Raw genomic sequence first — 10,738 nt, forward strand, 5'->3', positions numbered from 1 at the left:
TTTTCAGATCCATCAATAGAACTATATGTTTTAAAAAAGCGGATCACATTTCATTAAATTTAAGATCTCTGGATCTTCGTTGCAGGATTCCAAAGGGGGCTTGGTTTAGACTAACTTATCTAACCCAACACACGCGGATATCATTTCTTCGATGATAATTTTCTTGTGCAGAAAAAGAGAGAGGATCGAAAATGGAAAAAACGAAGGATGTAGGAAAAGCCAAAGCATCATCAAAAGACGTGCCAAGGGCAACCCCGGTAATGACGCGCAGCAAACAAAAAGGCGAAAAGCTAAAGGAAGCAGACAAGAGACAATATGGAGCTGAGAGTAGGATGCCTTTGGATGCCAGCGCAATAGCAGCGGAAGCATTGAAGTCCGTTGCTGCCAAAGGGGGAGCCTCTAAAGAAGTAGCATCCAGAGCAGGAGCCTCCAAAGTGACAGCAGCCACCCGGCCAAATGAGCAGCGTGAAGGGATGGCAGAGTCAGTAATACAACAACCACTTTACGGGATGCCGCTCACCAACGAACAGAATCTGCCACTTCAAGTTAATCAACCTCATCTGATAGCAAATCAACCCGCACAGCAAGCCCCGCATATTTACCCTCCGGTCCCATTGATACAAATTGTTGGCGAAGATAACATCGTAGTGGTCGGTGGACAAATGCAGGGGGGACACCAAACCAAGGAATAAATCACTCTGTCCAGATGATGGCAGAGTTGGAAGAATTAAGGAAGAAACAGAGGGTATAGGCGGACGCGGTAGCTCTAATGGCGCAGGAAAACCAACAACTCAAGGATAGAATCTCCCATAGCGCAGAGGTGGAAAATTCACACGACGAGGCTAACTCCATGGCACCGCTACTAAATCAGGACCGAATGATGGTAGTGGCCAACATGAACAACCCGCAGCCGCTAAACCAAAGAGATGCCAGAGGAAATAGAAGATCCGACCCAGATTACAATCCAGAGGACTCAGACTACTTCGATAGCGAGATCCCGAGACCAGGACGATCCACCATTCACCAGGAGCACCAGCAAGCAATGGAGAATCTTCGTGCGGAAATGATGGCGGAAATAAAGCAGTTGAAATCCAAGCAGGGGGCGGAAGACTGGAGCAAGTGATGAAGGAATCCAACACTACCCCGCTAACCCAGCATTTATCCAAAGATCTCATCCCCCATAAATGCTCTGTCCCAGCCTTCGAGTGTTACGACGGATCCAGTGATCCCGCTTCCCATCTTCGTTATTACAATTGAGTCCTGGCCCGGTGGGATTATGACGATGCAGTACTTTGCAGATATTTTCCTTCAAGTCTAAAAGGATCCGCGTTGTCCTGGTTCGATAACCTACCACCGGACTTCATTGATTCCTATGACCAGCTCACTGAGAAGTTCTTGGCGACCTACATGTACAACAAGATCGTCAACACCGGAATGGACAAGCTCTTCTCGCTGGCAATCCGATATAAGAAGACGATCAGGGAATATACTGACAGATGGCACAAGATCTGTCAGGCCATAGGGAACGTCGATCCAGTGGTCAGTATCAATTGCTACAAATGGGGGCTAGACAGGATGAGCCCGCTATTCGTCGAGATTCATGGTACCATCCCCACTATCGAAGGAGATCTTCGAGTAATCATAGAAAAACATGCCAGGCTGGAGGAGATTCAGCGTGAAAATCCCAGATCCCAGACTCAAAGACCTCATCGAACCAACTCGGTGGAGAAAGCCAGCAAATCCAAAAGGGGCGGTTCTGGCGAACGGCCTAGCGAGGTTAGGAAAGAACGAAGAGATGATCGTCGATGTGAGGATCGGAAATTCGAAGACCAGGTCTATATGAAGCTAAACGCCAGCTAATCTCGCATCCTAAGGGAGATCAAAGGACGGTAAAATATTGAGTGGTTGTGGTCCAAAAGGAAACAGCCCTCAAGGTCCGAGAAATCTAAGGAATACTGTGAATACCATTGCTTTAATGGCCACCAGACCGAAAAATGCAAAAACCTCAAGATAATGATCCAAAAGCTGATCGACGCAGGAGATCTCAAGAAGTACTTACAGAAAGTGGATACCTAAGATAGGACCAAACGAAGCAAGCAGGTTCAATTGCTTGAAGGAAACCGAACCCTTAAAACCATCTCATGCTCCGAAGCCTCAGGGTCTTTGCTAACAGCGCAAATAGGTAAAAGGTTAAGGAAGCAATTTGAAGAATACTGTGAACTGTACAAAATCGATGGAGTGGAGGTAGACGAACACGAACATTGGATGAACGCACCTATGACTTTCGACGCTGAAGACATCGAAGAGGATATGGAAGATTACAATGATGCTTTGGTCCTCACGTTACCAGTAGCAGGATGCAATATCAGGAAGATCCTCATCGAAGGAGGGAGCTCAATTAATGTTCTGTTTTATGACACATTCAAACGAATGGAGCTTAACGACGAGCATCTAATATCTTCGTACTACACCATCTATGGGTTTAACGAGGCACCTACGAAGCCATTAGGAGATATCGTCTTGCAAGTAAACGCATGCCCCATGAAAGTGGACACACGATTCAGCGTGGTATATGCTCCTTCCCCTTATAATGCCATTATTGGCTGAAGATGGGTGCACAATCTCAAAGGAGTGGCGGCGACTTATCACCAATACCCCAGATTTCCAACACCCGAAGGTGTAATGGAAATAAAAGGAGATCAAGTCACCGCTCGGGAATGCCAGGCTCTACAAAATCAGCTCAACAACGAACAATATGAGCAGCGGAAATCCCGAAGGGACCCGAAACAAAGAAGCTGCGAAAGAAAAAGCAATTGACCTTTATCTCGAAGAGATTTTCGGAAAAAGTCTGACGAAGGGTAGCGTCGTTCTAAACACGGAAGCAAGTACTTCAACATCTAAAAAAATTGAAGAACCAACCAAATAGCAATTAAAGAATGTCCTTCTCCTAGGGGAACCAAAACCCACGTTCACACCTGTAGAACATGTGAATGAGATCAACATAGGGACCAAAGAGAATCCGAAGATGATCAAGATATGGACCGTAATGGACAAGGAAAGAGAGATGTCCCTAATCACGCTACTCGTGGAGTACACAGACATATTTCATGGAAACTGGGGGACATGCCGGGGATTGATCCAAAGATAATCCAACACGAACTCCGTATAAAGCCAGGCACACCACCTTTCAGGTAGAAAGTACGTAAAGTAGCACCAGAGTATCATAAAACAATAGAGAAGGAACTCCGCAAGCTGTTAGAAGCAGGGTTCATCAAGGAAGTCAAACATCCGACATGGATCTCGAACATGGTCATCGTGCCAAAAAAGAATGGATGAGTAAGGATATGCATCGATTTCACCAACCTCAATAAAGCATGTCCGAAGGATAGTTATCCACTCCCAAGCATCGATCAACTGGTTGAAGCTGTCGAAGGATACGAAGAATTATCATTCATGGATGGATATTCTGGTTACAACCAAGTGGCACTGGTAGAAGAAGATCAAAAACACACAGCATTCTATACCCCGCACGACTTCTATTGCTACACGAGGATTCCCTTCGGACTTCGAAATGCAGGGTCAACATACTAGAGGATGGTTGATGCTGTGTTCAAGCCATGGATCGGTAACACCTTAGAAGTATATGTCAATGATATGCTCGTCAAAAGCAAGCTGCGCAAGGATCACCATCAAGATCTGAGGGATATCTTTGAAGCAATGAGGAAACACCATATGAAAGTAAACCCAGAAAAATGCACATTCGGTGTCACCTCAGGGAAATTTCTTGGGTATCTAGTAACGAAGAGGGGCATCGAAGTAGATCCCGCGAAGATCCAGGCCATCGTAGAAATGTCATCCCCGAAGAACCTAAAAGAAGTCCAAAAGTTCAACGGATCCTTAGCAGCTCTGGGTAGATTTATCGCCAGGTCATCGGATAAATGCAAACATTTTTTCAACATCCTCAAAAAAGGGAGCACGTTTGAATGGACTGCTGAGTGCAAAGAAGCTTTTCAAAAGATCAAGGAATGCGTGGCCACGATCCCGATCCTACAAAAGCCTGATCCCGACGAGGTACTGGCCCTATACATAGCAACAACAGAAGATGCATTCAGCGCAATATTGGTTAAAACAAATAAAATAATAGAGCAACCTATTTACTACGTCAGCAAAACCCTCAACGCGGCAGAAAGAAACTATACGAAGATCGAGCAACTCATCTTGGCGCTAGTATGGGCTACCCAAAAGCTAAGGACTTACTTTTTGACTCACTATATCCGTGTTCCATGCAAAGCACCATTGGAGGCAGTTCTCAAAAGCGCTGGGAAAGTAGGAAGGATAGCAAAGTGGAACAACCACCTTGATCAGTTCAACATTATCCATGAAATCCAACACTCCCAAAAATCGCAAGTCTTGGCGGACTTCCTAGCAGATCTACCTCTGGACAACGACGAAGAAGTGAGGGGCATACCAGAAGTAGATGAAGGGAAAGACCCAGTCGATATTATCGAGCCCTCAAATCAAAGACGATGGGAGGTTTTTGTTGACGTATAGAAGAATATGGAAGGTGCGGGAATATGCATCGTAATCACCACCCCAACTGGATAAAGGATCGTGCATGCGTTGAGGTTGGAATTCAAAGGGCATAGCAATAACATCGTCGAGTACGAAGCTATGGTACACGCTCTTCGTTTGATAATAGAAATGGGAATAACCGATGTGCGACTGACAAGCGATTCGCAATTGGTCATATGACAAATAGGGTTAGAATACAATGTCTACGATGAGACCCTTTCAGCATACATGGATCTGATCCAGACTCTAGCATCCCAAATACCAACTATCAAATTCCGGCACTTAGGCAGAAAGAAACTCAGGCACGCTGAAGCCTTAGCTTATATATCATCCATGCTGAGAGACGAAGGTATCAAGGAAATCAAGATAACTAGAGTATACGAACCCTTAGTCATCCCTTAGGAAGCTTTCGCTGCAAATCGTAAAGACGACGTAGGGGAGTATATCACTGACGATGACGTAGCTGACGACTTTCACGAAGATGATATCATGACAAGAGCCAACGAAGACGAAGATTTCAAGAAACGAAGAAGATTGGAGAACCAAAGTTCTCCTTTTCCTCAAAGAAGGGATGCTGCCTGCGGAATTCAAACAATCTAGGAAGGTGCAGTCGAAGGCAGGAAAATATGACCTGCGGGATGGAATCTTATATAAAACGTTTTTCCTTATTGTTACGCTGCCTGTCAAGAGAAGAAGGACATTGGGTGTTGAAAGACATACACTACGGAGATGCGGACAACCACAGCGGAATGAGGTCGTTAGCAGATAAGGCAAAAATGCATGGGTATTACTGGCCAACAATGATACGAGATACTGCAAGAATGTCAAGGAGATGTGAGTAACGCTAGCGCTTTGCCAAAAGAATCCATACACCTGCAACAAAGCTGAATTCAGTGGATAGTCCATAGCCTTTCTCAAAGTGGGGCATAGATATTGCGGGACCCCTGATCGAAGGATTGGGGAAAGACGATTCTTGATAGTAGCCGCAAATTATTTTAGTAAATGGGTAGAATCCAAGGCCCTAGCAAGAATCCGCGACTCGGATGTTTTCACGTTCATCTTCCAAAACATTATTTTCAGGTTCGGTATCCCAGCGAAGATTGTCTCCGACAACGGCAATCAGCTGCAATGGAAGAACATCGACATGTTCTTTGATACCTTCAAGATCAGAAAGAACAAATCGACCCCCATATATCCTCAAACCAATGGCCAAGCGGAAGCCACGAACAAGACCCTTGCCCTCATACTCAAAAAGCAGTTGGACGAACACAAGGGACGATGGTGTGAGCAATTACACAATGTGTTATGGGCATATCGAACAACCCGAAGGTTGGCCACAAGAGAATCACCGTTCCTCCTCACCTATGAAGCCGAAGCAGTCATCCCAATAGAGATCATCATGCCAACCACGAAGACCGAAGCATGGGAGAAGAACCTCACAGCGGATATGATGCTGGAAACGCTCGATGATCTCGAAGAAAGAAGGGAAACGGCGCTGCAGAAGATGGAGAATTACCAACGAAGACTGGCTAGGGACTACAATAAAAGGGTTAAGCTTAGAAACTTTGTAGAATGATAGTATGTGTTGAGAACCATACCCCAATACCAGCGAGAGAAGAAACGGGGTAAACTGGCACCATCATGGGGGGGACCTTTTGTCATACATGATATCGCAGGGAATGGATCCTACTACCTGCGTAACTTAAAAGGAGAAGTCCTCAGACACCCGTGGAATGCGAAGTATCTCAAGCCTTACCATCCATAAAAAGCAACGTAGTTCTGCACCTGCGTGAAAAGCACCAGAAGAAGACGACGGCGTACCCGCTTGATATGTTTCTATCTCTGGACGAGGAATAGCAGACCTTAACTCATCAATCGAACAAACTTTTTGCAAGATTCCCATTGGGGAAAGTAACTATTTACAATCAATAAAGGAAGCGTATCAGCGGAATGAATTCCTGTAAATATATTAATAACGCATTACATACCCGGGAACGCTGCATCAATCCAACAATCTTTTTACAAAGTCTCTACTGGTGAAAGTAACTATTTACAATCTCTCGGACTCCCCTATCAGTGTCTATGAGTGTAGGACCATAGGGAAGGCTTCCAGCAGAAAGAGATACCCAACCAACTAATAAGGCAGCGTATCAGCGGAATGAATGCATGTAAATATTTTAATAATGCATTACATACCCGGGAACGCTGCATCAACCCCCACAGTCTGGTAATCCCCTGGCTAAGGATTAGCCAACGGGGTGACAGGTCCAAAGTCAGTAACGAAGGTGCACATCCTCGTTATTGCAGCCAAACACTTTCTACTACATAATTCATTCATTCTGATTGAATATATTTGTGTACTGTCTAAAAAAGTAATTGAATTAACCATGCAGAAAAAACAGAAGTGTACATACTCAAACAAACGATGATCTATTCCATGAAAGTTGATTACAAGTTCGGAAAGTCAAGCAAAAAACACAAAAAACGGTAAAAATTGGCTCGAAGCCAAGTAATCAACAAAGATCAACGGCCTGCGACTGAGACCCTACTTCCCCATAGAAGACCCAGCGTTATCAGCGGGATCATTCTGATGAGGTGAAGGAACACTCCCACCCGACGAAGGACCAGAAGAATAATCTAAAGGCTCGGGAATTGGGCGACGAGGATACTCCTTAACAATACCATAATCTTTCTTAAGACCTTGCTCAACTTTAGACAGAGTCTTGTTGATCTCATCGGCAAGCTAGCAGCGGGATTTATAAGTAATCACAGTAGTCTTCATCTCATATTGTGATAGCGCAGATGTCAGGCGAGTCACCTCCTTAGTCGCTTCCTTCGCCGCTTCATCCCGAGACTTAGCGAACCCTTCGTAATAGTTGGTCTAACCTTGCTGCTGCACTAGGACAGATTGAGCCTTTTCAAGCCTTTCATTTGCGAGGTCAAGCTGTCTCTCGAGCTCTGAAAAAGAAGACAAAAATAGGTTAGAAAACAAGAACCGCAGAACTGTTCGCGGCCAAATAAATGTATACCTTCGACTCCAGCCGAAGCTATCTCATATTCATTAACTATAGCGTCCCGAGCATCATCAAGAAAATCGTACTCATCTGAAATTTTCTTATAATCAAACCGAAGATTCGTAAGAGCGAACTGACACTCATCCAACTCTACCTGCTTCATGGAGTCCAAATGGCGAAGGTTGTTGACTTCGTTATTCATCTCTTCTATGCCCTTAGTAAGACTGTACATGTTAACTTCGAGATCTTTTTCATAACCCACTAAACGAGCAACATCAGCCCGAGAAGCGGTTAAAGCATTACTAAGTGCATGAGCCTCAGCTCTGGCGTCGTCTCTCTCCCGAACAAGCCGTTGTATATAATCCTTCACTTCAGGATCATGGGACGAACGAGCTTGACGTAATTCTTCTTCCAAGTGTGTCACCTTAGCCTCCAAACTAGTAGCATTTTCACGAGCAACACGGAGGTTCTCACGAGTCCACAACAGAGTGTCATTAAACTGACGAATATCGGTATTGTAAGTGTTCTGCATATAAACCATTTGGGTCCGCCTTTCTTGCCACTCAGCTACTAGGGTATTATGTTCATCGGCCCGAGCGTTCCATTTATCAACTTCACGTTTAATTTTCTCAACTAATTCTCTAATCCGGGTAGTTTGTCGAGTCCTCTCATTCTGAAGCCATATCAATTCTCTGGTGTCACCCGCTGAAGATAGGGCGGGGAGACTCAGACAACACATTAAGAAGACGGAAGGGAGAGACGAAAAGGAGAGTAGGAAAAGAAAACAAACCTTTAGAAGACGAAGCATGTTTTTGGGCCTTCTCCAACTCACTACGAACCGATGCAAGCTCAACACGAAGCTTCTCCTCTTCGGCTCCGAGATGCTCCTTCCCTGCAGACAGTTTTTCAACTCCAATATGTTCTTGTCCCTAGAAGCAATAAGAACTTCAGCAACGTTCAACTCTTTTTCCCTATAACGAAGCTTCGCCTCAAGCTTGAGGGCCTTCGCCTTGACGAATTGGTACAGAGTTTTTGTTGCAATGTTCACTTCTCATTATCTACGATAATCATGAACAAATTATAACTATTAATACAAAGGTATGTCAGCAATAAAAGAAGGAACCTACGATAACTTACTTCAAGAATACACTGTTGGGGATAACCATACTGGTACCCATCAACGATAACCATCATTTCAGCAACAGAAGAAGGGGGATCGACCAGTAAGCTGGTAGAAGTAGCTCCCAATTCCTTCTCCCAACTTTCGACGACGTCATCGGGAGACGACAACAACATCCTTTGGCAGGTAAAGGCATCAAAGTTTTTCTCACCGGGTATCACTGGGGCAGGGTTCGGCACAAACATCAGATTTTTATTCATCAGCCAATCCAGTGTGGCATCATCACCATCCTGCATCAGGGCTCTATCAAAACCCTCCGAAGATGGACCAGTGGAAGTTCCAGTATCAGCCGAGTCCCTTAGACCAGTGGAACACTTCTCGGACCTGGCCTCCTCGTTAACACGAGTCTCATCGCACTCACCACCCAAATTTCCCTCCTGACCAGCTGCTTTTTCGCCACCAATCCCAGCAACATCTTCATCACCGGTTCCAGCTGCCTTTTCTCCACCAGCCTCGGTTCCTACCCCACCAACGATATTCTCACCTTCGTCCCCAAGAACATCCAGTCATCATTCGGCGAAAGCAAAGAAAACTCCTCAGCGAGTCCTATGGCAGCGTTAATATCCATCGGACCCCCAGCAGAATGAATCTTACCAAAAAAAAATTCTGGGGCAGGATTTCTTGGCTGAGGTTCAGCATCCCCATTCTCCTGGTCTTGCACCGATCCAATAGGGGGATCGTTTATCGGAATGTCAGGCGTAACTCTATCTTCGTGGGTACCACCGTCGTTGCTTGCATCCTTCTCATGATTAGGAGGGGAAGTCTCTATTCGTTCCTCGTCATCGGTAACCTCCTCTTCGTCCTCAACATTTTCATCCTTCACGGGGCTGTTAACCTCATCCTGAAAGTCTGCCTCCTCCGCAGGGGCAGTAGAAGACTGAACCGCGTCAATCTTATTTTTCTTCTTTGCCCTAAGGAAATAACACTCAACACATCAAAACGACGACTATTTACCTTAAACTAAGAAGAAAAGGGGAAACATAAAGGACCATACCTTAGCAGCGGCATTACCATCCGGAGGAAGGACAACATCGGAGTTTTCATCTTCGTCAGCAGCGTCAATGGCATATTCGAAAATCATGCCATCGAAGTTCAACCGCCAGGGGCATAAGTCACCATAGCGAGCGGGAGCGCTATCATGAGGTTTACTATCAGCGGTAGGACGCCAGCCCCGTGGACCAGGTACCTAGACGTAAGCCCAAGGACCGACAACTTCAATAACGGTGACATTCCACTCATAGTCATGATCACGTTTGAGATTTTCACGATTAGGAAAGAGTTTCTGCTGAGAAGTCCCTTCAGTACCAGGAACGTAGCGAATCTTTGAATCACTCACCTCACTTAAGAGACGAATTCACCACGAGAAGCAGAAACTGAAGGAAGACCTACACTCCAAGGCTTGCGGTTCCTACTGTTGTCATAATCCCCCAAAGGAGGCATTAAAGTTTGCAGGAGTATACAAGTCTCTCTCGGAGGGATCGGGAGTATAGCAGGTCATCGTCGTTTCACCATGACTACGAAGATAACACTCCCTCAAGGTCTGAAGATAGTTCCCACTTAGCTGCACCACTGAACGACAATGAGTATTGTGGGTGGAACCTTCACGATCATCCAGAACATCATAGTAAAAAGAATCACCTGACTTATACAAGGGTAGCATCAGACCCGCCTCGCAGGCTCCTATAGTAGTCAGCAAGTGAAACTCATCGTACTTATAGTTCACAATCATATCATAGGAAAGATCGTCATCTGGCGCAAAGAACTTGACATCAAAAAATTCAAGGCCATGCTTCTTTTTGAATACTTTGAGGTCCACATGCTTCAAAGTGACATTCTTCTTCCCCACTGGAATACTTCGAATCATTGGAGCAACGTTAGAGTCATCGGGCTCGTTCAACAATGGCTTCTTCGCTTTTGGAGGACTTAGATCATAACCTTTTCTTTTGACCGGTGGGTTCCTTGGAGGGTCCTC

The 10,738-nt window shown here is 45.2% G+C and overlaps 1 protein-coding gene across 1 annotated transcript; it reads left to right on the top strand.

Moving 5' to 3' along the window:
• The first annotated feature begins 2,277 nt into the window (after positions 1-2,277).
• On the top strand, positions 2,278-2,607 carry LOC113272528. The gene has a single exon (XM_026522351.1). It carries the CDS (start codon positions 2,278-2,280, stop codon positions 2,605-2,607), a length of 330 nt encoding a protein of 109 aa, XP_026378136.1.
• Positions 2,608-10,738: the final 8,131 nt, after the last annotated feature.

Source organism: Papaver somniferum, chromosome 4 (assembly GCF_003573695.1).
Source record: "Papaver somniferum cultivar HN1 chromosome 4, ASM357369v1, whole genome shotgun sequence".
Classification (NCBI taxonomy): Eukaryota; Viridiplantae; Streptophyta; class Magnoliopsida; order Ranunculales; family Papaveraceae; genus Papaver; species Papaver somniferum.